Here is a 27,148-nt window from a genome sequence, read left to right as displayed (position 1 = left end):
ATCTATTTTGGCAGGAAAAAAAAGAGATTATTATGTGGAATAAAATAAGTTTCATAAGAGAAAATATTACGTATGAAAGGACTGTTTAGCTAAGTGAAGTAAGGCGTTACATGAACCAACAGCTGGAAGCCGAAGCCAGCCCAACTCAGGCTGGAAGTGAGAAATACTGAAGGCAGCTAAGCACAGCAGCAAGCGGCTGCAGCAAGGGCTGGATTCTCCATCTACCTCGTGGTAGCTTCCAGTCAGGAAAGCATGCCTTTCTGGAAACAGCAAAAGTCTCCCTGACCACCTGAAAAAGTGTATCATCAACAGCATGAAGTATATATGTGGTCAGATTGATAAAACAGACAGGTCCCTCGTGACTAATAAATAGTTAATCCTTTTATTGAGCATTATGTTTGCGGCTCAGATGTTTGCACACCGGCTGCTGGCACTGGGCATAGGCTTTCCAGAGAAGGTGAGCAACAAATGTGGCCAGTGCTATCACACTGCCATGATTTTTTTTGTCCCAGTCTTTCTGAATGTTGATGTTTTGTTTGAAGATCTGTTTGCCCATCCAGTGAGCCGCTCTCAGTAATACCCTGTTCTTCTTTTGTGAAAGGTTCCAGCTCAGTGAGAAGATAACTCCTACTCGCTTTATAGGAATATTTTCCGAGGGAAGTTGTAAATTCCTGCATCTTGCTGTTTATCAGAACCCATATTTCTTTATTCCTAACAACAAGGTTTTCTTTTCGCATTAGTGCTGTGAAACGTTACCAGTGTATGACCGTAGGAGTAGGCCCATGCCAGTCTTTTAACAGTACACAGCCAATTTTTCACCCATGTCCTTCCTAAAAGTGTGCTTTCCCTCATTGCTGTCATAATTTTCTCTCTGAGATATCTCAGCTGTTTTTTTCCAAGCCTTTGTAGTTCCTTGTGTGGCTCAACCCACCTAAAATTCTTTAGTTAGGACCAATAAAAACTGTTTGTATATAATTGTAAATATGCAGTGAGATCATTAGTGAATATAGTTTCTGACACTTGGTTTCCAGGATAGTTTCCTATACCAGGACTGATTTCATAGAGTGCACTGAGAAGGCAAAACAATGCCAGCTCTTTCACACAAACGTTTGCATTGCCCTGCACTAAGGCACTGAAGTGTGTTCGTGTCTTTGACTGGACAGTTTTACAGTCAAATAGCTGTTTATAAAAGAAACTGAATTCATACCAAGCCTCATCAGACCTGATTCCCCTCACATATACTTGAGTGTGAGGCAAAAGCCCTAAATTCAGCCCTGGAAAAGAGATTCTCCAGGGGGCTCAAACTAGTTGCAGTCGCAACACCCAGTTGCACATGTTGCTACTGCACGTGGGTTTTTCTTCACAAGAAGCAAATGCTCAGCCCCAGCAAGCGTCAGGCCCTACCTGTGCCATTGCATGAAGTCGTTGGTGAAGAGGTCATACAAACAGCGGGAAGGTGAGCTGTGTGTTCAGAGTATGTGTTCAAATCAGACTCACCTTCTGAGAAAGGGGCTTCGGGTTTTTTTTTTTTTTTGGACATTGCCTAGCATACTGTTACCTTTGAACCAGGCACAGATCTCTGCGTGGTGGGAAAGCTCCCTGCCTCTCGGGAGCAGGGACACACAGGAGAAGCGAGATCCCACCGGCTGAAGTGAGGTCCCTCAGTCCCTCACTGCGAGGAGCGGAGGGGCGTTCCTTAGCCGACTGCCTTATTTTGGATGGCAGCCACAGAGCGAGCCCTTCCTCGTACCGTGGCTATTCGCTTGCTACTCAGGAGAAATAAAATGACAGAGTATGAGATACATTTCTTTTATTTAAGGCCTAATACCAACAGTTCTTCCCCTCATTTGCTTCTCGACCACCGACACAAAATTTGCTCTGATGGGGGAAGGAGCAGTGCTGGGGCTGCCCCCCATAGCCACGGTGTTCCAGCCTGCATTGCAGTATGAAAAACAAATTTACCCAACTAGAAGAGGGAGAAAAAAATTGTTTAAATATGAATTTTAACCCTTGCACTTGGTGCAGAAAAAATTGAAACTTATGCTCGTTAGGCACTGAAATACGATTTTGGTGAAGGACAGCAATCCAGAACAATTCCTAGCATTTGGAATATAAAAATTAAATTTTGGGGGGAAACAAAATAGAGAAAAATATTAATATTTTAATTATTAACTAATATTTAAATTGCGAGCATTCTCTGCTAAAATTCCATTAAAGATTTCCAGTTCTTCAAAATTCAGAGTGCTCACTCTTTTCATATTTTCCTCCACAGTTTTGTATACAATCAGCATTTGAAAACCAAGTAATTTTCTTTCTCTCTCATTTTCTGTCTTTTCTGGCTTTATCGCAAATGCGGAAAACATAACTTGCCTCTTTTCACCGTGGCTGAGACCCATACCATGGAAGCTGAAGGTTTCGAAGAGTTGATACTGAAACGAGCACTTACATCTCTGTTAGAAACTAAGCTCCCTCCTACGCCCCGCCGCCAGGCTCAGCAGTCAGGCTACGCGCACCTATTCACACCTCCGCGCGTCGGACCCAGCAGAGAGCGCGGGGGTAAATCCCGATTACCCTCACCATAAGTTGCTCTTTTCCACGTGCCTGTGCCCTCGGCGTTGTTTTAGTTTCTCTTACACGCAAAAGCATCGCCATTCCCGGCATTTGTAATGACTCAAAATTTCTGGGGCGATCCCTCCTCGGGAGACAACTGATTTTTTCCTCCTTCGGTTCATCCGACCTTTCGGCTCCTCTCGCTTCGGTGGCGGCGGCTTCAGCCGGACGCGGGACCGGCTGCGATTTAGGGGCGGGGGGGTGGTGTGTGGGTGTGTGTGTGTGTGTACCCAGATCCCTGCCCTCCCCGGAGCCCCACCTCGCCCCCGTCGGCAGCGGGGCCCGACGGGGCGGGGGGCGGCGGGGTCCGGCCCGGGGGGCGCAGGGGGACCCGGCCGGAGCCCGCCCCGGCGGCAGGGCAGCACCCGGCCCGGCGGGCACATGGAATGAAAGAAATGAAACGAAAAGCAGCGGGCGAGGGGGGCTGCCCCGCCGAGCAACACCCCCCACCCCGCCGCCCTCCCGCCCCCCCCGCCGCCGTCCCGGCCCCCCCCGCTCCTCCGCGGCCGCCGGCGGGTCCGGGACAGGCGGCTGTGCCGGGGCTGCCTCCCCGCCCCGCCGCTCCCGGGCAGCCCCGGCTGCAGGAGGGAGGCTCTCCCCGCCTCTCCCCACCCCTGCCACCCTCCGGGCTCGGGGCCGGGGCTGAACCCCCACCACCCCGGTGCCCCCGGAGCCCCTCCGGCCCCAGCGCCTTTGCCGAAGGGAGCCGCGCTATAGGGAGGGAGGGAGGCAGGGAAGGAGGGCGGGGGGTGGGGGGTCATCTCAGCCCAGCGCGGTCTCATCCCCCCTCACTCCTCCCACCACCGAGTGGTGCCTCTTAACCCCCGGGAGCCTCCCTCCCGCGAAACACTGCTCCACTTTGCAGAACACGAGTTGATGAGAAAAAAAATAATCCTCGGCGGCGGCCAGCCATGAGCTGTTTGGATGTTATGTACCAAGTCTACGGCCCCCCCCAGCCCTACTTCGCAGCAGCCTACAGCCCCTACCGCCAGGTACGCGCGGGGGGCAGCGGTGAGGAGGCAGAGGGTGGGAGGGGTGTCGTCTGGAGGATGGCCGTCTGGGGCCTTACCAAAAGGAAAAAGGGAAAAGGAGAAGGGGAGGGGAAAGCGGGGGGGAGATCTGCGAGCCTGCGATGGTGAGCGGAGCAGAACCGCATCCCACCTTGGCGCGGGGCTCGGCACGGTAAGTACGCCGGCGGCGGCTGCCTTGGGGGGAGAGGGCGGTTTTCCCCCTGCGATGGCTTTTTAAGGATTTTTTTTTTTCCTTTTATTTTTTCCCATTTTCTCTCCCTTGGCCGGGAGGGGCTCCACCCGGGGGCGGGGGGCAGCGATGCCCGCGGCTCGCAGGGCCCGGGAGGGCTGCCGGGGCATCGCTCAGCCCGGGCGCGCCGGCATCCCGGCCGCCGGCCGACCCGCTTGGGGCCGGTATTTCACCGAGCCGCCTCGGAGCGGGTGCTGCGGGGTCACCCTCTGGAAGTTGGGGGGGGCGGGAGCGGCGGGAGGCGGCGGGGTTCCCCCGGTTTGATGCTGGGGGCTGGGGGAGCCCCCGGCCCCGACGGGGCGGGCAGCAGGGAACAAGGCTGCGGTGCGGCGGGGCTGCGGGGATGCTCCCCACTCCCGGGGCCCGCTCGGCGGCGGGACCCAGGCCCGTTCCCCGGGCCCGCCAGCGAGACCCGCGGGTGCTTCGTGGCCGGGAGCCACGTCCCGCAGCCCGGGCATCGATTAATCCCCGGATTTCGATAAAAGGATCCCGCCGGCGGCGGGGGCGTTTCGCGGCACGCACAGCCCGCCGTGCGCGGGGAACCGCCCTCCCCGGGACGCGCACGGTCCCGCGTGGGTCCGGGCTCGTTTCCCCGGGCTGCACCTGCTGCACGCCGCTTTCCTTTTTGCCCTCTGGTTTTCTCCCTTTTTCCTCCCCTTTTCTTTTTTTTCCTTCCAGAAATGAATTCCTTCCCCCTCCCCAAAAAAAAAACGAAAGAGGGGGTGGATCGAGGGAGCCGCCCGGCGGGCCGGGGCCGGGGATAGCCCCGGCCGCGCAGCCCCCGCGCAGCCCCCGCGCAACCCCCGGCGGGGCGGCCCGGCCGCCACCTCCCGCGCCGGGCTGGGGGGCCGGAATACCTGGTACAAATAGCAAATGATGTCTTCCCCCACCTTGCCTTCCCACCAACACCCGCATACACACACACACCAGCACCCCCCCGCCCCCCGCACACGGCTTCGTGACATTATTTAGGGGGATGATCATTACCTCAATGGCCGAGCCGGGAGCCAAGTGGAAAGGCGGTTGTCACGAAGGAGTGACGTTATTAAATATCTCGCGTGTCTTGGCCCGGGGCTCTGAGCCGTCCCCCGGTGCTTCCCCCGCCGCCCGCCCGGCGGCTCTGCCCGCCGCCGCCACGCCCGGGCTCCGCCGCCCGCCGCTGGGTTCCAAGAAACTCCCGGGAGCGGCGGCCGCGCTAACGCGGAGAGAGAGATGGGAGACGTCCAGCAAACTTCCCAACGCCCGCTCTTTTCCCACCTTGAGGAATCCAGTACAAACAGCCCAGTCTTGTAGGAAGTACCTGGAGCTTCCTCCTGGCCGGGGAAATGCTTTTTTTTTTTTTGCCCTGAAATGTGTTTAGGGCTGTCTTTTTTTCCCATCCCCCTTCCTCCTCCTCGCCTCACTTTTTGGGGCAGATTTTGGGAGCCCACCCCCCCCCGCCGCATCTCAGCCCCTCGGCGGCCGCCGTGCCCCCGGGGAGCCGGCCTGCAAGGTGCCTCCGTGTGCGGGACGTCGCGCTGGGGACCCCCCGCGTGTGACACACACCCCCCGCCCGGAGGCTGCCTTGCTCCATCCCAGTCGGCATCTCTCGGTTTGGGTCCCCCAGACCTATTTGCTATTCGCTGCCTCCCCGGGGGGAGCCGGGGGGGGGCTCTGCTGGCGGGGCGGGGGGCGGGCATCCTCTCGGGAAGGGCGGCGGAGCGGGCTCGGCGCTGCACCCCGGCTGGCACAGGGAGGGCCAGCGCACCGCGCCGCGCTGCCTGACCGGCTCTCTCCTCCTTCCTTCCCGCCCTCCGTCTTTCCTCTAGAAACTCTCCTTTTACTCCAAAATGCAAGAAGCCCCGGAGAGCGGCAGCAGCGCCAGCGCCAGCAGCTCCTTCTCCAGCCACCCCGCGGCCAGCATCAAGGAGGAGGACTGCAGCCCCGAGAAGGAGCGACCCCCCGAGGCCGAGTACATCAACTCCCGCTGCGTCCTCTTCACCTACTTCCAGGGAGACATCAGCGCCGTGGTGGACGAGCACTTCAGCCGGGCCCTCAGCCAGCCCAGCAGCTTCTCGCTGGGCAGCGCGAAGGCGGCGCGGAACGCCGGCTCCTGGCGGGGTGAGGGCGCGGTGGGGCGCGGTAGGGCGGCGGAACCCCCCCGGGGCACCCTCCTCCCCTTTGCCGGGCCGGGCAGCCCCTAGGAGCCGGCTGTCCCGGGTGGCTTGACTCTTCTCGGGGAAAAAAAGCAAAGAAAACCCCCTTCTCTTGGCGCCGTGCTCCCCGCTGCCCGTGCCAAGGGAGGCGGGTGGGGAACTGCATCGCCTTTACGGAGCGGAGGTTTTACCTGGCGGGGGCTGCAAACAAACAGGGAGGGACCCCCCGACTGTGGCCATGACAAGCAGCTCCCCTGCTGACCCTGCCAGGGCAGCTTTACCTCTAGCGTGGTGGTAAACCTGGGAGCAAAGCAAAAAGCGAACGTGGGAACTATCTCACCAGCTTCCCACCGCTGAAAACCAGATTGCGGGCACCCCTGTAGCTTGTGCGACGTGCATCACCACCCTGGTTGCTGATGATGCAGAGACAAGGACCCTAAATTTCTGTCAATGAGGGCTGTCAGACCTGCCCACAGCAGGAGCCCTGTGCTGGCAAGGCTGAGGCCACGGCCGATGCGCAGCTCTCCACAGCCATGCCTGATTCACCCTGGACGGGCCCGTGGGGGTACCCGGGGTGGAGGGGAATAACCTTCCCTGCCCTCCGCCTGCTGGAGAGTTAGGGCAGGCACTTCTTTTGCAGCAGTTTTGGGGACCCTCTCTCGCAGGGCCACCTGCTCAGCCAAGAGCCGGTTTCCCAGCCCCCTCCATGAATTGCTGTCGGTAGTTTCTAAGAATGAAATAGTAGTTTAAATATTTCATGGGCGAAAGATATTCAGCGCTGGAATTGATGGCAGGAGAGGAGAGTCCTTTGCTTGTCATTAATTGCTTCCCTTTCTCCTGAGTAATGCCAGGGCGCAGAGCTGACATACCACCCTGGCAAACGTATCAGGAGCACGTTTTTATTTGTCCCAGCAACACTGCACATTCCCAATTAATAATGCGTAATGTTTGTCTCTGCGCTGTTAGTAACCACTAGTCCATCTCGCAGGTGGCTTACCTGGCAAAGAAAATGCAACATTCCTGTCCTTTGCCCTGCCAATACCAAAGGACCTGCAGAATGCTTCCCAAATATGTTAGTGGTATAGCCCAGAAACAGGCGTTAGTCCAGTGTAATAGACGGGGGAATTGCCCCCAGATATTTAGAAAATTCAAGCCGGCCTTTAGTCGCATCTCCTGCTGTTCCTGCCCACTTTGGAACTGCACTGAGGAAGCAGCAGCTTTCCTGGCAGGGCCAGGCGTCATCAGAGGTGCTGGGGGAAAGGCTTAGACAGGGAGGTTATGACCAAAGCAAACAAGAAAAATCCAACCCTGGAAATCGCTGCGGTGCACAATAGCTCTGACTCAGTTGCCACTACTGAGGAGAAGATGTTTCCCTCACCTTCGATAACAGCCTTTTCCCTAAATACATGCTTATAGAAACCTGTAGCAAATTGTTCCAGTTTCATGGGTAAGCCCTGGGCTAGGTGTGTTGGATGTTTTGCTGGAAAGGAATCTGTACTGGCTGGGAGCGATTTGCTGTGTTTGACAGTTGTTTGGGGGATAAAGGGAATGCGAGGGCTGGTTTGTGGGGATCTGGGGAGGGGCAGAACCCTAGGGAAAGGAGATCAGGGCTTGCTGGGTGTGCTTATTGCTGCCTTTCCTTTCTTTCCCGCTCCCTTCACCCAGATGGCTCCTTCCCGATGAGCCAGCGCAGCTTCCCGCCGTCCTTCTGGAACAGCACGTACCAGCCCTCCTCGGTCCCAGCCACCCTGAGCAGCCCCCTGGCAGCTGCCGCCCACAGCGAGCTGCCCTTTGCCGCCGCCGCCGACCCCTACGCACCGGCCTCTCTGCACGGCCACCTGCACCAGGGTGGCCCCGAGCCCTGGCACCATGCCCACCACCACCACCACCACCACCACCACCACCCCTACATCGGGACACAGAGCACTGCCTACCCCCGCCCCGCCGCCATGCACGAAGTCTACGGGCCCCACTTCGACCCCCGCTACGGCTCACTCCTGGTGCCCACCACCTCCGTCCGCCCCCATCGTCTCACCCCCGCCTCCGTGCCCACGCCAGTCAGCCCCCCCTGCGAACTGGGCAAGAGCGAGGCGGGCACCGCCGCGGCCTGGACGACGCCAGGACCCTTCCCCAACACGGCGGGGGACATGGCACAGAGCCTTGGCCTCAATGTGGATGCAGGTAAAGAGCTGCCTTCAGCCCTTCTGGGTCCCCCCCCAGCTCAGCTGCACCCCTACTCCCCGCCTCCCTCACACCACCCACAGCAGTGGGGATGGACCCCCCTGTGGTGGGGCAGATGGGGTGCTGCTGTGGGGGAATAAATTGGGGGTGGATGCCCATGGGAGACACCCAAGCTCTGCCCTGGGTGCCCTTCTTGGGCCTTTCATGGCAGGCAAGCAAGGAAGGGGAGGATGGGACGTCACCCCCATACACAATACCCTTTGAATTTCTGGTGCCCTCAAATGTGCCCGGAGGGTGCTGGTTGCTTTGAAGTACTCCTGTCCTGGCCCTGGCCCTGTTCTTGCCCAGAGCAGTGAGAGCTGGGAGCAGGACGGAGCCGCCCCAAAGGTCACCGCTTGGCTCCCTCCGCGGGCTGCCGAGAGGGCAGGAGTGCGGGCAGACGCAGCAGAGCAGGCCCGTTTCTAGACCCCGCACAGGTTCATAATCTGCCTCCTCTCCTCACTTATTTTTACTCCCAGTTTTTGAGAGGAAAGCACATTGCATTTGCTGAGCAAAAAGGGCTATGCTTTTTCCCTGCTACTGGTATCCTGTGCCTGATGGGGAGCCATAGCCGTGACAAAAAGGTGACGCAGGCACAGCCAGCAGTGGCAGTTCCCAAGTCAGTGGTTGTGGAGGCAAGGAAAGCCCTCTCTGGTGGCAGTTCTCCGTGCTGAAATTGGGTTACTGCAGCCACAAGCAGCTCCTTAGAGTGGCCTCACTTTAGGCCGGTGGGACGTGTGCCCGCCTGCGGTCTAGCTTGGGCTCTTCTCCTTGCTCCACAGCTTCCTGGGGCTCTGGGGAGCCCGTGCTTTAGACTGATTCTCTGATCTCAGCTGGCAGAAATGCAGTTTGTCTTTCTCTATCCTTAAATGCCTGTACCTATTTTTCTTCTTCCTTTTTTTCTTCTCTTCGTTCTCAGGTTTGCAGCCTCAGGATAAAAGCAAGGATCTGTACTGGTTTTAGAGCTGTCCTTCACTCTTCTTCCCTTGGCTCTCCCCTGTAGATCTCTGCCTGTTAGAAATGGTGGCATTCAGAGCTGAAATCGGGTCAGTTTGTAACAGCTTCTGATCTTGGTTTGCAGCTCGCCGTTACTCCTTCTGTGGTGGATCCCTACTGAGCTGATGTGCTGACTCAAAGACTCCCAGATCCCCACTTGCCCTTTTCCAAGCCCACCGTGGCCCTGCAGCTCGGGGAAAGACAACGGGACTTAAAAGGACCTGGCATTGCAAGGACGGTACTTTAGACTTATTTTGGAAAGGAAAATCCTTCGGTTGCAAAAGGAGAGCCAAAGACGTTAAACTTCTATTTAAGCAGACCCCACACCCAGAACTGCAGTCAGACTACTCTAAAAGAGTCAAATGACATCATGGACAGTGATGAAAAACCACTGGCCTTCGTACAGAGGGCAGAGGAAACCGTGGCTTTTTTTTTTTTTTAGTGGTGTGAATATTTTTTTATGGCAGCGAAAATTATTTCTTGAATGCAAACATGGGAAAGCTACTTAGCAGTTTTGAACTGGATTTTTACATTATAGAAAAGTAAAAGGAGAAGAAACAGGAACTCATGAACATTTTTGGACTATCAAGGAACTGGTCTGATTTTTTAGCTTTGTGGTTGTGAGTGGCAAGTGTTTGGCCGGGGCCAGCTGCCCCGGCCTTACAGAGATGCAGCTGTTCCACGCACAACTGCTCAGACCCCAGAAAGACGAAAACCAAGGTGGCACTTCTCAGAGTTTGGCACAACATTTGCATTGGATATATAACGGTTGTTTGGTTGTGGTTTTTGGTTGTTTGTTTGGTTTTGGTTTTTTTTTTTTACAAGAAACTTCTTCTGGTGAAAGTCAAACCCTCTTAAAGCGGGGGGAGGAAGGAAACCCGTGAAGAACGGCTCGCCCTCAACCCAACAGCCTTTAAGGACAACACCAGAAGGAAAGGCACGTGATGGACAAATAGGTCTGAGTTGCCTCTAACATTTCTCTTTGTCTACTTGTTGCTGTCATTTTGTCACTTTAATAGTTGTTTTGTTTTGTTTTGTTTTGAAAAGGGAAATAAGATATCTATTTAACAGTAGGAAAGCTGCATTAAAGGTATCTCCTTCTTTTACCCCATGTGCTTTTATGAAGAATTAAAGCTTAATAAGAGAAATGAGGCAAACTGGAAACTTGAGGATAAAATAGGAAAAATACCTGTTGTGTGGATGAAGTGAGTTATTTTATTACTTTGCATTAAAGATAAACAGAAATCCTAGCAGTTGAAAATATTTTCTTAGTGAGTAAAAAATACGGTGATAAATACAAAAGATGAGAAAATGCAAGACTGTCGCAGTGCTACATTTTAGTGTATGGTGTGTGTAAGACGGGTTAAAGTAAGGGGGCTGCTCCATAAGAACAGGTGTTTCTTCATGAAGCTGATAGAAGAGGGGACTGTAGCACTGCTATTGCACTGGTAAATTAAAATGCTCTTACAGGGTGATGAATAATTAATGAAACAGTGAAGAAATGGCGATTTCCCCCTCTACTTAAATGCTGACTTTTTTACAGGCAAAACATCTGATCCCAACACTACCATGTTTTGGCTTTTTTCTGTTTTTCCTTAATGTAATGTCTTCAAAGGCTGACGAATTTCAATGCATCTAAGAGGAGAGTCCTTAACATTACCCCTCTGACACTAGGAGAAGCAGTAGAAAATGGGCTTCTGTGCTGTGAGGAGAAGTTTTGTCTTCCGACAGTCTCACATGGTCTGGCATAATGTTCACCACATGTCAGAAATGGAGTTAAGAATAACCCAAACTTGCTTCTCCTAGGTGTCAGCTCGGCAATAACTCCATTTCTGGGAAAGAACAGGAATCCTAATAGTAAGAGTATGGTAAAGCAGTGCGAATAAATCCTGTTAGAAGCTGGCAAGGGGCAATGTGTACAGAGCATCCCCAGCCAGAGCCTGGCAAGTGGCAGGAGGTGACTTGCTGTGATTCCTTCAGCCAGACGTACCCCTGAGCATTTCGCCCTCAGCCTCCAATTAGCCAGAGCCCGGACAAGGGAAGGACTCCAGGAGTTACATTACCAGTTTAACAAAAAATGTTCTGAGGTGTCTATTAAGAAAGAAGGCAGCAGCACTTTGCAGGAGAAAAGCAACTAAAAAATGGCATTTGACTTTATTGCCACAAAAGCTTGACGATAACAGGATTATTCTGTAAGCATTTGCCTGTGGGATTTTTTAGGCTGTATTTAAAGTTTATTTAACAAAACGATTAATCTGGCTCTATCACTGACTGTGCTTCACCACAGTTGTTTCTTTTGTCTTTCGTTTTTCCCCCTCTCCTCTGCAGTTTATAATGAGGACTGCAGTTTGCCCTCCTAATTGACTAATGAGGAGATACAGCCCAAATGTATCTGTAAATATTCATGTAAGCAAAAACCAGTAATTTACTTCATTGGCATTTACAATTCATTTTGACTGTGAATATTTTCAAGCATGAGAATTTATGCAATGATCACATGAATATTGGTTTCGACATTTGTCCTCCAGGTACTGTTTTTTAATGTTGTATTGTGAAAGCACCCAAATGCCACAGTCCAGATTGTGGCTCAGGGCGTTAAGATGTGCAAACAACTTTTTAAAAATGCTCCTACACTGGATAGACTGCAGTATGAAAGCGCACATGTCCTAGTTTGGCTAATCCTTGCAGGGTTTTGCTCACTCTGTGTTATTCTGACGCCAGGGGGACTGCTCGCAGCACCTACCTTTAAGGCTTGGGCGTGAGTCTTTGCAGGACTGGAGCCACAGCTCCTAATGCAGTAACAGGGCAAAAAACCTCGGTGCCATTTCACAAGTCTGTTTTATTCCTCTTTGCATCCTAGGTTATTACTTGCTTCATCATGAATGCTTGCAGGAAAACTGGAAATACACAAGCGACCCTTCTTATACGTTATGTATGTCTTACCTGCCACACACCCAAAGAGCAGGGCTGCGAGTCCCCAGTCCTGCAGCCTGAAGAGCAGATCCTCCCGGTGACCCTTTCCGAGTGTCAGGCAGAGGTTAGCACCGGCTTGTGCTCTCTAGCTACACACCTGGCAAACAGACCAGCCTGGCTGGGACAGACACGCAAACACAGCGCCCGACCTGTTTGTGCAGAGTCCAGGGAAGGAGGCAGAGGGACGGGATCTGCTGCAGAGCATGGCAGTACTGGGCATAGCGAGAGGATCTGCTGCCGCCGAGGGGGAGCAGTTTGTAGGGGTTTGCAGAGTGAGCTCTGGGCATGTCCACTGCAGGCATTTACTTCCCATCCTGAAAATGACTGAAAATTAGCAAAGCATGAAGGAATACTGTTTCAGTGAACTCTGAGGTTAACAGTGATCTGTCAAGGGAAGGATGGAAGTAGGGATGGGACATAGTATTTGCGGTCACAGCCTCCACTTTATTTTAATGATGGTTTTGCTTCAGTATAGCTGTAGTTGCAAAAATGCAGCGCAGAGCCCTTAGGCACATGTCTATGTGCCCCTGCACTTACAGTCTAACGTTAGAGAGCTTTAAGGCAATGTCACTTACTTCCCACCTCCTTTTCCAGTGGGTTTTCCATAGAAGCCCCCAGCAGAGGAGAAGGAGGGGAGGAGAGAGAAGGTAAAAGGGAGTCTGGGTAATCCCCTGCACCTCCCCTGGACTGTGTGCTGCCTGTCTCTGGGGAAATGTATCTGCCCTGTCTGCTCCTTGGGTCAGGAGGGACTGCTCGCCTTCCCTTTGAAGTCCTATTTAGGTTCATGACAAGCTCGAGTGAGGGCTTAAAGGTTGGTCGCTTCCTAGAAGGGAGGAAAAAGCTGCTGGTGCCTTTGGATGCGCCAGGGTTCTGTGACTGGCAGTTCTCGTGCATCTTTTTCTGGGCAAGGGTTGTAATTAACGTGCCCTTTTGATTACAGAAGGGCGAGCCAGCCCCTCTGGGGGATTGTGGTGTCCTGGCTGGCTTCCCTGGCCTGCCACCCAGAGGAGCAGTTGCAGCAGGGGAAGGAGAGAGACTTGCGTTGTGATTATTTGGAGGAGTAAGGTATTGACTGTGTAGGCTAGGCAATTTTGCATAGGGAAATAGGAATAGGGGATTGTTAAAATGAAAATAAAAAAGGAAAAAAGGAAAAAGGAAAAGGAAAAATAGACAGAAAAAGGAAAATAAAAAAGAAAAAAGGAAGAAAAAAAAGGAAAACAAAAAGGAAAAAGAAATAAAAAGCTTTACTTCAGTCAGCCCCCAAGTTTTGGGGCTACAGCCTTGGGAATTCTATTGCTAATTTAGTTTCTAGCATGGTAAGACAAACAGCTCAGGCTAGCAGGGTCCCCCTGTTCATGTCCATCTCTAATCATACAGGAGGAGTTCCCTTTGCAGTGCACCTTCTCCTGCCTCCTTAGCCAGGCATAATCCATGACCGACCTGCACCAAACCTGTGAGCACAAATGGTAAGAGAGAGGTGCTGGGGTGCCATGTTCTCCTCCTCCTGCCCTTTCTGCATCAGGTCCTGTGGGGGAAGGCGCTGCAGGCACCTGTGCAGGGTGGAGGGGTGCGTGCCCCTGGGCCCACTCTCATGTATGGGCACCTCCCTTTGCTGCAGCCCACAAAAGTTTTTGGCTGCAGCCCACAAAAACACAAGCTGATCGAGGACTGCAGCATTTCTTCAGGTACGTGCCTGTTGCTTATTTACATTCATGGTAAAGGCAGGATAAATACCAAAGAGGAGAGCTGTCCCATTAGGAGATGTAATACCAAGCTGGACGTTACTGAGGGTGCCCATCTCCCCACTGTATGGCACATTTCCTCCTGCCCCACCTGGCCCAGGTACGGCTGCAAGGTGCCCTCCTTGTTCATCACCCCCCCTCCCTGACTTCTTCACTTCTTCTCTTCTGAACTTCTGTCCCCAGCCCTGACTCCACATCTCAACCCCTCTCTGTTCTCCTACTTCACCCAGCCTCTTCCCTCCTGCACTTACTGCTCTGGCCCCACGCTGCAGCAATGAGGAGCAAAGGAACAGTGTTAGGAGGGACACAAACTTTCCTGTCAATGCTGTTTGCATGGAGTTGAAGCATCAGTATTTCTATGATAAACAGAATTGGACAAGCACAGACCCTCTCTGGAAGAGCTGGCACATGGGCCTCAATCCTGCACCATGCCCCTGCAGTAGAAACCAAGCCCAAATCCCCCTATGCAGTGGAACAACCCCTTTTTTTCACAAGTCAAGCCCTAAAGAGTTGCAACAGCCCCAGTTGCATGCAGGCACAAATGATTATTCTCTCTTGACAGACCTGCACAGCTCCCTCCTTGTCTTTAACTGCAGTCCCAGTGAGCTGGATCAGGAAAGAGACACTTGATAGCTGCTGTTTCCGTGGTTGAAATATTTGTGAAGTTAACGCATAATCTGAAAGCAGAAGCTAATAAATTATAGGGTGCTAATTGGGGCCGGAGTGGAGCTGTCAATCATATTATCCTAAACACACAGAGACCCTCATAACCTAAAAAGGCAAGAAAGCCTCCAGGAACAGCTCCCAGTTGTCACTAGCCATGACCTCCACTTCAGTGAGAGCACAGAGAGTCAAGGCAGAGAGTTTATTCTGCTAAGAAAAAGCAAATCCCGTGTTTAAGAGGGCATTTGTATTTGCTTTTGTTTGCCCTCTTTGGGAGTGTATTTCCCAGGGCACTTTATTGTTTTGCTTTGACACTTAACTTGCCACTCTTGCAATTTTAAAAAAATGTGTAAATCAGATAAGAATTTGCAGGTTTTATATTTGCGTAGTCCTTGGAGTAACAGTCATAGGTTTTCAGTCAAAGTTCAACCTCTTCACATATAGGCCTGTCCTCTAAAAGCCATCTTATTGCTCACATTTCTTTTTTTGCTTCTCATGCCACAGAAACATGTAGACTACTTTGAAGTTGCAGGAGTCTCTGATTTGAGCCAAAACACAACTGTGCAAACACGGTAGCAATAGGGCACTTCCAGCTTTAGTCACTTTGTCACCACCTTTTCTTATATTGCTTCCATCAAGATCCAGTATTTTGCTCATCATGTCATATAAAATTGAATCAAAGAGTGCTGAAGAGGTTCTTAATAACACTTTTCCCCAGAAACTAATTTCTGTACGGAGACAGACAGGCATTTCAGAAAGCATTCCCTGGCAAAAAGATCTGAAAAATATTAGAAGCTTCCCAAAAGTGAGAAGTGGGAAAGCTTGGTTTTGGTGGCAGTATGTCATCTCATGCAGGCCTGACATCTGAGCTACAGTAAGGTCAAATGCTTTTCCTGGTGACACCTCACCCTGCCCTAAGTGACCGCCTAAGCTTCCTGTTGCAAAACCACATGATTAAATGTACAAAGACTTTTAAAGATATTTCTAAATCTGTCATTTTCCCCTCATTTTTGATGCCTGCATTAATTATTTCATGCCAGCCTTGAATGCTGGCAAGAAGTAGGACCAATAGTCCCTTCTTATCTTGCTTCTGTGAAGAGAAATGACAGCGTCTAACCTGGTGATGCTGCCACTAAATCTGAGTGGGGTAGGCAAGAGGATATATTTGACAACTGTGGTTTATCATGGCCACCAATTTTGTTTTAGTAGATTCAGGTAGAGGATGATTCTTCGTGCTTTAAGCAACAGACTCAAAAATTATGAAGTGGTACCTCTGTTAAGGTTATCTCTGTTAAGACTATGTCAGCAGACAAACCGAGGAAAGCACAAAGCTGGCAAGGTCCTACCTGAAGAACACAAGGCTGCACTGTGTGAGTCAGTTTCCATCCTTGGGGATGTGGTGATGTCAGGATGAAAAAATATGAAGATGTGAGAGAAGATATTCTCATAAAGGTTAATTCTGTGGCTCCCAGAGTTCTGCCTCTCCTGTTTCTCTGTAAGAAAATTACTGAGAACTTACATATGGTCAGCCCTCCTGGAAAGGTGTGAAAATTGGATACGTGAAGAGAAATACACCAGGAGATTAATCAGAGTAGTGAGATTTCAGTGCTACAAAACGATGTTGAAACTTCACTGACAGATGAAGAAGCAAATGTAGTTGGTTACTGTACCTCATAGGCCAATAAAGGTGTTTCAGCGACCTCATCTCTAATGAGCACTATGTGACTTGTACTGTCAGGGAGGATAGGGGAGAATAAAAAAGCAGAAAGATAAAGAAGATCCAGCTATGTCAACAACATTGCAAAAGGGATTGGTGTCCAAACAGGGAGTGGCTATTTTACTGCTCTGTTCTTACCGTAAAAGATAGAAGGCAGTGATGAACATCCTCCAAATAGAAGATGTCATCTGAAGAAGAAGTTAACACATTATAAAAAAGGTTATTTTATCCAGTAGTATCAGTCATGTCACTGGCAATAATGACAATATTTTGGCATCATCACTTGGCTTTGATGCACTGGGTTTCTGGTTATTTATTAGACTTAAAACATAATGTCAGTTAGAGGTGCCAAGTGTCATTATAAATAGAGCCATGATCGTTTGAAAAATCCACCTGGTATGCAAGCTCACTCCAGTGTGTGTGTAGAAGAAAAACCTTCAAGAATCGATTAAAAGAAATGAAGGTGAATTAGGACTTTTTAATCATTAACAGACCTGTCAGGGCTATTTTACAGGCATTCTTTCTATAACGACTATTTTCAGGTCTGTTATAGCTGAATTAAGATCAGCTTTGTACAGAAACAGGTAAATTTGGGTCTAGAAGAAAGCTTGCCTTCACAGTTGTTATTAAAATGCATAGTCCTAAACTTGAATCTCAGAGAATTAGTTTCACCCAGTTATGCTCAGTAAAGCCACACCCGAGGACTCAAATCATCATAGGCAGCATGCGCAGGTGTCAAAGAAACAGAAAAAAAAGGAAAAAACCTGGAGATGTTGGTCAATTCAAATTGATGGTAAAACTTTCTCTGCTGAAAACAAGTGAAGCAGGGTGCAGTGGCCCTGCTCTAAGGATCTTTGTGCCCTTCCATACAGGTGGTGAGGGAACCAAATTTTGTGGGACCTTGTGATCTGGAGGTTGTTACTAGTCTCTGTTATCTACAGTACCAGGAGAGCTGAGGAGCAACAGCTTTAGTCTCAGCCCTGGGCTTCTCAGATAAGCAAGGCTATAGGGAGCTCAGCTCTTGCCTTTCTAGTCCCTGCTGCTTACTAGTTTTTGCAGGTAGCAAAAACTAATAGAAAACACTTGTGTTAGCAGTGTAGCTGCACAACCTTTTGCCTTTCTGGTGGTCACTTCTAAGTTCCCTGAATCTTGGGATGATGTCCGTGAATGTCTGACAATAAAGTCTCCCAGAGAAGATGAGACCTGAATGCTTACTGTAAAAAAGGCAAAGAAATCATCTTGACACCCCAAGTTTTTCAGTCCTACATGATACAAGCAAACACATCTTTCGCCTTCTATATCTCAAAAAATCCTCTTTTGGAGCTGTATAAGTTTTCCCTTCAGAGCTCTTCACAGCCACATTCCCATAGCTCATGTCAACCTGCTGAGCACTCCCTCTGTGGCACACGGGGATAAGCGAGTGATCCCACTGAAGCCTGGCGTATCTCTCAGCAGCGGTTACACTCAAACTTTCCATAACTTTATCTTTGACCCAGTAAGAACTCAATGTTTTTATCATAAAGCATTGGTTTTTCTTTTGTAAGATCTTAAATGTGATCCCAAACGGAAAGGATGGGGTACATAGGTTTTGGATAGATTTGGTCATCAGTATGTGCTGGCTCAAAAGCCCCTGCAAGCAACCTTGAAAAACAGAAATGCACTGGCAGTCGGGTGTTACCACCTGCTGTAGACCAAGGGGACTGAAGATAGCAGACCTAGAATTGATGCCACTGAAAATGCTGCCTTAGTGAATAAGCAACATCTGCCCTGGCCCTTCACATTTACAAAATAATTTACAAACTTTAATTAATCACCACAGCATTTGTGTTATGCTGTAGTAAATACTTTTCATAGGTAGCAGTAAATATTTTTCATACATTCATATGGATGTCAAGTCTGCAGCTGAGAGATTAAATAAGCCAACTAAAGCCACATAGTATGTCCATGTCTGTCCAAGCACGGCTCAGAGTTCAGTCATTGCCATTTGAGAGCCCAGCACTAGTGGGTTGTGTGTGGCATCACATCCTGAAGCATGCTCACCATCGTTGCTCAGTGGTCTCGCCAAGTGTCTGTGCCAGCATCAAGGAAGAAGGAAGATCCTGAGACAGTAACCAGCTGTGACCCAGAGCCTCACCTAGGGCATCCCCTGATCAGCACCTGGGGGCACACATCTCTTCCTGGGCAGGTTAGAGTTTATTTGCTTCATAGCAGCTCGTCTTGTGTTATGTTTTAGATTTGCAACTAAAACAATACAGATAACACACTAATGTTTTAGTTATTGCTGAGAGGTGCTTGCACAGCACAAAAGCCTTCTCTGCCTCTCACTGTGCCCTCCCAGTGAACAGACTGGGGATGGACAAGAGGTTGGGAGGGGACACAACCAGGCAGATGACGTGAACTAACCAAGGAGATATTCCACGCCATATAATGTCATCCTCGGTAATAAAATGGAGAGGAGGAGGCTTAGGGAGATTAGCCATCTTTTGCTCAGGAACTGGCTGGGCATAGGTCTACCACTCTCAGGCCCAATCTTGAGAAGCTAAAGATTTGGAGGCAGTTTCCTCACTGCTGTACATCAGTGTAGCTTAACATATTTAACCTGATTTACAGCAGGTGAAGATTGGGTCCAGCTGCTTTATATTAGCCTGAGAATGACGCTTTTGTTAAGAAGCTTTTGGAATTGCTGACAGGAACCCCTATGCATTTATGATTCAGACCTTACTTTCTTATTCCTCCAGCTCCTGCAGAGGGAATCTTCCCAGGACAGGTTTATCCTCTTATTTAGGTGGGTTCCTCTGGCTTACAAGGGAGTCCAGAAAGAATTTCTCTTACTACATGGCTTTGACACCCTAGACTCAGTCTCAATGTACACCTTAAACAAAGAAGGTAAAAATGCACGTTATTGCCTCTATGCTTGAGAATGAGTCTCTCAGCAGTATGTCACACCAGTGTGGTCACTTCACTTGTAGCCTTATCTCACATTTAACCTTTCTGGTATATCAGGATCTTTTCTCCCCAAAACTCATATTTCCTTTAAATTACATTATCACCCTTAAACCCATTTACACATTTTAAAACTTATAGCCCTGAAAGCCAAGACACTTGAACTCAAGGTTTTCTTGACTCTTTCCCTTGACCTGCCACAGGAGGAGGTACCAACTATCAGTGGCAAACACAGGCCAGGCAGTGCCCATTTCCCTGCCCAAGAGAGAATGTGCTAAAAAGGTCTTTCATTCTCATCACCTCTTATATGTTTGTCTCCCCTACTGTCTCCAAAAGTAGCTATGAAAACTGTCATCAGAGGCTGGCTGCTTGAAGATGAGAGGTGCCCTCCTGATAGCAAATAAGAGTTGATGAGTAAAACATGAATCATCATGAAGAGTTTGAATGAAGCAAGGAAACATCACTTCAATGAGATAGAGAAGGTGAAATGATGAAGATGTGTAAAGAGAAGGGTGATACAGAAATGTGAGGGATTAAGAAACTCTGCAAGTAGCATCATGGGTGGATGCAAGTGAGCTAAGTTTGGACATGTCTAATTCAGCTTTACCATAACTCAGTGGAATAGTTGCATTTGCGTACTTAGTCCTCTAAGGCAGGGAAATGAGAGAGGGAGAATGGAGTGACGGGTAGGGCCATGCTCAGAGCTGACATTGTATCACTGAGCATGCCTCAGATCACTGCACTTACAAGGAAGTTTAGGTACTGTGTCTTCCACTCAATTCAGTAAGTTATAGATCAGGATCCTTAGGTTTGGTTTCAGAAATTTGTGTTTTATCCAGCCCAATACATTTCCCATACTACTCAGTGCAAAAAGCATAGAACACTGGTCAATATCCTGAGCTTTCTTTTATTGGCAACTTGACGCTTTCTTCCTCATCGTGCTGTGATAAACCCTTGTTAAAACTAGTCTTGTCTTGCAACACTTGTAAAATGTGGACAAAACAAGACCTACCTTCGCTTCTGTTCTTTCTGTGCTGCTATGGGTATTTGTGACTACTTCAAGACCTAAAGGGCATTACTTCTGATTGGTGTCTGTCACTGATGCTCACCTTGCCCACTAACCCCATTCACCCATGTTGGATAGGCTCTTGCATGATTGTTTTCCAACTCAGACCTACACAAAACTGAATTGACTTGGGTTATCACATCACAGATGTGGTCACGGGGCCTGTGAAAAATGTTGCCTAGAAAAATTTTGGCAGGATTGAAGGCTTCTCCTGCTAAAGAAAAAGGTATCATATGAGGTCCTGCTGGTTTTCAAAACCTTTGTTTGTAGCTTGCTGACTGAGCATCTTCTTCAGTTAAAAGTCTGGTAAGTTAAGTTAGTCTAGTTAAGTGGAATTACACACGTATGGGAAGTCATCCAGGTGTGGTAATTACAGAACTGGGATCTTCCTGGTCTAACTATGCTACTGGTTAGTAAATACTACTCATGTTTAAGTTACTGAAATGGAAGGAATGGCTGGACAATCAATAAAGCATCACTTGAAGAGGAAGGAAACATTGTGCAGTATTTACTGTTTATCCATCACTCACGGTGTTGCAACTGCTGTTATTAGCAAATCTGGCTTTTACAGTAATTTGTAGATGAAGAAAAAATATTTATGTAATTATAAACTGCTTGAGTGGGCTTTGTCAGGGACTTTGAAGATTCCTAATTCAAAAATTTTCAATTTCTATTCCATTCCATTCCATGCTGCTCTAGGTGTCCCTGCTCAAGCAGGGTGGTTGGACAAGATTATCTCCAGAGGTCCCTTCCAACCCCTGCCATTCTGTGACTCTGTGATTTGAGTAAAACTGTCAAAATTTCCTGTTCATCTGTGTTGGATCTCCATTTAAGAAACTTTTGAAGCTTGATTTCAGTGGAGTTACATCTTAAAAATGTATACATTTTGACACCAGATAGTGCCTTTACTACTCTTCAGTGTCCCCCACTATCAAATAGTTGCATAAAATCAGAGCATGCTTCTAGCTTCCTGACAGATGTCAGTGAATAGCTCTGCATAATTTGTGAACTACTGCTCATGATGAAATGTTCCAAAAAGCTTATAGCTTCTTTCATTCAGTAATGATTTATGTATCATTTTATTATATACTTTGACTGGATCTCCAAATGCATCAAGGAAAAGTATCTCCCTTCACCCAGTCTGATAAAAAATAAGCGAGGATGGTGAACATTAAAAAGGGAAAGGAAGAGAAACGTAAAAAAACAAGACTGTCTAGATTCACAGATCAATCGCTGTGCAACTTAGCATTCAAGATGACTGTAAGTATTTGTTTAAATTAAATAGTGAAATAGACTATCCCCAGCAGTGCACAACCCAGTCACCCTTTTTCAATTACTTTCTGACTCGGAGTTCCTAAAAATGTAACGAGAATTTATGTCAGTTTTTCAATTTGTAAAATCTTGTTTGTGCACAACAAAGCTAGATTTCAACTGTTCTTTCTTTTCATTAGAAAGTTGCTCCCTTCTTTGAAACAGCCTATCAGTACTCCCTTTTTGGAAGGACTGCCTCTGCCTGAGGCATATGTGATTGCCTAAGTTTAATCAACACCACAGTAAAACCATTTGCTGCCTGATTACATGTTTTATTCCCTTAAACTCTCTCCAGTGAAACACTCAAATCATAACACGCAGAAAATCAAAAGATACATAATTGCTGTCTTATTCTGCTACACATTATTCAGTACCTTATGGTATTTTCTGGTAGTTTTAGTGTTTTAGAGAGTTGCTGGTTTTTTAAAGAAATCTCTGAAAGTATGACGATGTGCAGAATATTTTTCTTGGCTTACATCTTCTTTGGTAGAGCTTTTCTCTTCTTTCCCTCTTTCTTCCAAACAGAGGGAACCAGACTTACATAAGTTCAGCTGAACTGATGCTTCCTTGATCTTAGCTGCCTTCTTTGACGAATCCCAAATAATTTAAGCCCTCTTGATCCCTTGTTTCCATTAGCGTGGCTGAAAGAATACTGTCCGAATCTGCACATGGAACATCACTATCTGCATTTAAAAAAAAAACCAAAGACAACATCCCAGTGACATACATGTAGTATTAGAAAGCAAACAAAATCAGACAGCTGTTGGAGAAAGTTGGTCTGGTGGCCACATAAAGAGTGGCTGATGATTCAAATTTATTTTCATATTCATACCTCCACAGGCAGCAATACGGTTATGAATACGTGGCTTGCTTCTTTTGGTAGTAAAGAGAGCCTGCATAAAGCCAACATGATTTTAATGTGCAACCCTGGTAATACTACTGCTAAAGAGTCCTATAACATAGGCAGTTTTCTACCTACTAAATCATTATATACTGTCTCTCTAGGGGACTTGTAATATTCTGTCTTTCTAGAAGCTTGAACTTCACAGTCCAGCGTGTTTTTCCCATTTCTAAAAACTTCATATTTTTCCCTTAATCTAATGTTGTTCACATATACAGAGTTGCCTGAAACCTATTGCCAGTGATATATCTTTTTAAGAATGTAAAAAATATTAACCGAAGGCTCAAGCTATAATTGTTACTTTTATTTGCATTTATTTTTGTAACATGTACCTTCTTTTATTACACTCCCTCCTTATTTTACTTCACAACTGGAAAACGAAGCACGTGACGTTCAGGGCTATCTGTTCAAAAGAATCGCAAGCATTGTGCTGTTGCACCAGGCAACGTACAATTTATTATGCCACTATAATCACATACACCCCCGAGCTATAAAGTCGGAAGTCTGTTCCACATGCTAAAGTCCATTAGGAAAGATTATCAGGAAAAGACTGAAGGAGAATTTTTCAGGTTTAGAAACCTGTTAGCGAGATGGGGATTGGACATAGAGCAAACTGTGGTCGCATACCATGATGACTGACAGCTACGAAAAATCATTTGATACTCACTTTGTTAGTTCACGACTATTATGGCAATATTTAGTAATTCAATCCTGACTAAGCCTTTAGCAACCAGTACCGCTCTTCTTTGTGTTTGGTTTTTGTTTAATAAAGCTTTTAATGGGGACCCTCAGGGGCAAGTTGCTTTGGAAAAGGCACACTGGCAAATGCTGAGGGCATGTTTGCAGCAAACTCTTAGGAGAGAAGCCTTAAAATACGGACCCAAGTAAAACTGGGTATTTACAGACCAGACATATGCCGGCTGACCTGCCTAAGTATAGAACACTAGAGGAGCATTCAGATTTGTTTCCTGTATAAGTATCTGGAACTGATGAGGTGATGTTTACACAAATGTGAGTATGAGGTCACTGAGATATTTTTACCAGATATATAGATACATTACTAATTCTTTCCCCAATAGGTCTGAAGAACTACAGAATACATAAAATATTATAATCCTTTTCAGCCTATGCCCTACTGCATTTCTCATTATAGAGAAAATGAGCTAAAAAAATCAAACACCTTTCCTTGGTTTTACTTTTGGAGCTTTGGGGACAAAATAAGCAAGAAAGACTATTTTTACAGAATATTCTCACCCTATCCGAAGACAGAGGAAGAATATAATGCTGATGCCCTTTCTCCTATGACATGATACATATAAGCTACACTGCCACTTTCACGATGAGATTTTTGACTACAAGTGCCCTTTCCTCCACTGTTGTGTCACCTCTTAGCGCAGTGTCCAGCACCAATGAAAGCTTAGCACCATTCTGCTGTATAAGCCAAAAAATCTATGCAAAGATGTCAAGTTATGTAGTACAATGCTTGCCTCTCATGTAAGTCAGCACAGCAAGCAAAAAAGTTTTGCTCACTTAGGTATATGATGGATGGTGATAGATGATACTTAAAATCATTATACTTCATGAAATTCCCCCAGGAATGTGAGAGCTAGAAGCACCACCAACACCCCGGGAAGCCACAAGCCAATGCAAAAAATTCTGAATAACCTTTGGAAGCCCCTTCCAGAAAACATTAAGAATTTGAAGGAAGATAGAGAGAAGCTCGAGTGGGGAGGCAGGTCAGTGTATTCATGAGATATCATTCTTTTCTCTTCAGTTTTAACATTGCTAAAATTAGTTGATTGATGTATGGTCCTGCTGGGTTATACGTGAGTAAATGCAGGATAAACCATGTGATGTGATCCCCTCAGATTTCACAAGCAAATCCTGGCTGAGCCAACAAAACACCCCGAGAGGAGGCGTCCAAGGAACACCTTCATGGAATCTGAAGTCGTGCTGGGGAGTTAACTACAAACGCTTAAATCCTGAGGGGTTGTCTACACTGTGGACTGCTGCATGAGTGTAGAGTTACCCACGTTCACTTTAAACAACCTACCTCAGGACATGAGGCAGGCTAGCTCTGGCAGTCTAGAGCTTTGTACAGGCTGAGAAGTCCTCTGCTGAGAAGCAGGTTCCCACTGAGCTCTGTGCTCTCTCAGGTAGACTGCTTCCAGTAACTAAAATGGCATGTTCAAAGCTCAGCACTGTACTTGCATAGATACCTGTTTCAGGTCTTAAATGCATGTAGGTTTGACCTTTCTGGACACTCTTCCTAGTCGTGGTGTGCTTAAAGCACAACATCTGAGCCAAACTGCAGGTAAACTAATTACAACGCATCTCTCCAGGGGTAGGCAGAAGCTCACTCTAGAGAACCCCGCATTAATTGACACAAGAAACTGTGATCGCCTGACTCATGCTAACGAGGGATGGAGTTTGCTTGCTTAGCATCCTCTGAGGATACTGGTCCTAACCTGATAAAATCTGTGCTTCCCCCCTCCCAATCTCAGCATTTCAGTCGGCTGCTTCCTGCCGCAGGGCAGCCGTGGTACCGAGCTGGGTCATGTATCCTGCCTCACAATTGCAGAGTGTCTTTCCTTGCCTGCTCCGTAGGCTGTGTGGGCTTACAACATGTTTTGAAGTCCTGCCTGGAAGGGTGCAAATTTTTATGATGTCTTGATAAGCAGATGATTTTTTTGGGACTTTAAGTTCAGAAGGTGACAACATATAAGAAGAAAAAAAAAGCAGTAGAAAAGCCAATTGGTAGAGACTGAACAAACTGATCTAGAGATAGTGATCTTCTATTACAGCTATTTCAGGGCCAGATCCTCAGCTAGAGCAAATTAAGAAAGCTCTACGGAAAGCAGTGGGATGCCACTGATTTACACCAGCTAAGTAGCCAGTCTGAGATGTTACTAATTCTGGGTAACACAATCCCATATGATGCTTAGCACCTTCAATATGGTAAGGTATTTAGATGTGCTGCCACATTTACTTTTTCCCACTAATATCCTCTTGCTTTTTTCATACATACTCGGCCCTTTGTCCCTGCCACACAATGTATGTGGTAGCAAGCAAGAGACTGGCTGACTTACTGGCATGGCTGAAAGATGTAGCCCACAGTGAACACAGTCAAAAGAAGCGCTTGATGACATATCATTGTTAAGGGTGAAAAAGGTGGCTATTGAACCCTGACTTCTCCACCTCAGCTATGTTGGTCAGCTCAAGGAGATAGTTCCTGTGTAGGGAGTATTTTCCTGATACCTGCTGGCCACCTGGAGCTGGAGGTGCTGTGTTTCCATTTCTGCGCATTGCCAGTAAGAATATAAATAGAACAAATATATATCCGTTTTAATACTCCACTCTGTATTATATATCAGTGAAGATATATCTGTGTTTCCTGTCTAATGAAGCATATGATCTTGCATGGTTTGAGGACGACTCACCAAGCTTTGCTATCCTGTCAGACGCTAAAGGTGCTAAAAATTAGGATTTTGCTCATCCTGCATTTCCACTGCACTAAACTGCTTGAAGCATCAGCTGCCTGTCTTTCTACTTATTTTAATAGATTTTTCAGAGATCTGTGGACTGAGACCTCTGAGTGCAAGAAGCTGTCTTGGGAAATACAGATATAAACCTGTTTATTATCTTGTTTATTATCATTTAGAATATAAAAGCACCAAAAAAGTCAGTCCCACATTTGTTGCAATACAATAAGGCTATATAAATAGAAAAGCACCCCTCTTTTCCAGGTCACAAAGCAGGATTCATTTTAATAAGTTTTAATCACCCAGATCTTATGTGTCCAGTTTAAGCTCCTTGCCTAGGCTGCCTTAACAGTCAACAGAGAGGGAAAGGAGGAATAAGTCCCCTTGTGGAGATGCTTATTTCACATTCTTACCTTTACACAATAACATCCCCTGAATGCGTCTGCAACTCTCTGGTGACTGTCAAACAGCCTAGACGGACAGCATAAATGCAGTGCCTAAATTTTAGTCGCTTACATCTATACACCCGTACTACACAAATGTCAGCTCATAACATTATACCATCTGATTTTTTTTTCCTTAGTCCAAGGAAAAATACTAGCATGACTTTCCCTGCAGTATCATATGGCTCATGTGCGCTCTCTGGAATCAAACACCATTTGTCTAGGGCACAAATAAGAAACGATCACGCCACCCAGTCCCCCTTTTCCTGCAGCATTGCAACCACTCACTGTTTTGGAAGAAGCCTTTTCTCTGACCTCTGCTGGCTTTGGGTCAGCCACTCACTAAGCTAAGCGGGGAAGAGGATTACTGAATTTCAGAAAAATACAAAGGAGACTAGATACAAGGTTTTAAAAATGTCTCTTATCAACACATCTGCTTTAGAGAAGCTTCCGTTTGTCCAAGTGATTAAGTTCAGAGAGGTGCGCAGAATAGTTTTTAAAAGGTAGCTTGTTTTAGGAAAATAAACCAATCACTCTTAGACAGGGAACAGCAAACTGGTACTGCTCAGCCAGCAGAGAGGCAGGCATATAAATACAGTTATCATTTTTATAGTTATATAAATGGTGAAATCATTGATTCCAGACTTTAATATCAAATCCCTTCAATACAAAGTTTTGCACTGAGA

At 47.6% G+C, this 27,148-nt stretch overlaps 2 protein-coding genes across 5 annotated transcripts in view; one reads left to right on the top strand and one right to left on the bottom strand.

Annotated features, from left to right (window-relative positions):
- The first annotated feature begins 3,377 nt into the window (after nt 1-3,377).
- Nucleotides 3,378-10,327, top strand: VGLL2 (vestigial like family member 2). Of its 4 annotated transcripts, none has more exons than XM_064447411.1 (4): nt 3,378-3,602; nt 5,679-5,970; nt 7,671-8,193; nt 9,093-10,327. In XM_064447411.1, exons 1-4 carry the CDS (start codon nt 3,522-3,524, stop codon nt 9,226-9,228), a joined length of 1,032 nt encoding a protein of 343 aa, XP_064303481.1. In that variant the 5' UTR covers nt 3,378-3,521; the 3' UTR covers nt 9,229-10,327. The 4 variants fall into 4 exon arrangements, with proteins under 4 accessions (XP_064303481.1, XP_064303479.1, XP_064303478.1 ...); XM_064447409.1 differs by having other exon boundaries at nt 3,380-3,602; nt 7,671-8,186; nt 9,307-10,327; XM_064447408.1 differs by having other exon boundaries at nt 3,380-3,602; nt 7,671-8,186; nt 9,145-10,327.
- An 11,327-nt stretch (nt 10,328-21,654) lies between these two features.
- The window catches only part of ROS1 (ROS proto-oncogene 1, receptor tyrosine kinase), a 76,531-nt gene continuing 71,037 nt past the window's right edge, over nt 21,655-27,148 (bottom strand). The window contains 2 exon segments of the mRNA XM_064448554.1: nt 21,655-21,679; nt 22,178-22,319. Coding sequence (XP_064304624.1) covers nt 21,655-21,679; nt 22,178-22,319 — 167 coding nt within the window.

This window comes from Phalacrocorax carbo, chromosome 3, assembly GCF_963921805.1.
Source record: "Phalacrocorax carbo chromosome 3, bPhaCar2.1, whole genome shotgun sequence".
Taxonomy (NCBI): domain Eukaryota; kingdom Metazoa; phylum Chordata; class Aves; order Suliformes; family Phalacrocoracidae; genus Phalacrocorax; species Phalacrocorax carbo.
This window is presented reverse-complemented; position numbering and strand designations above follow the sequence as displayed.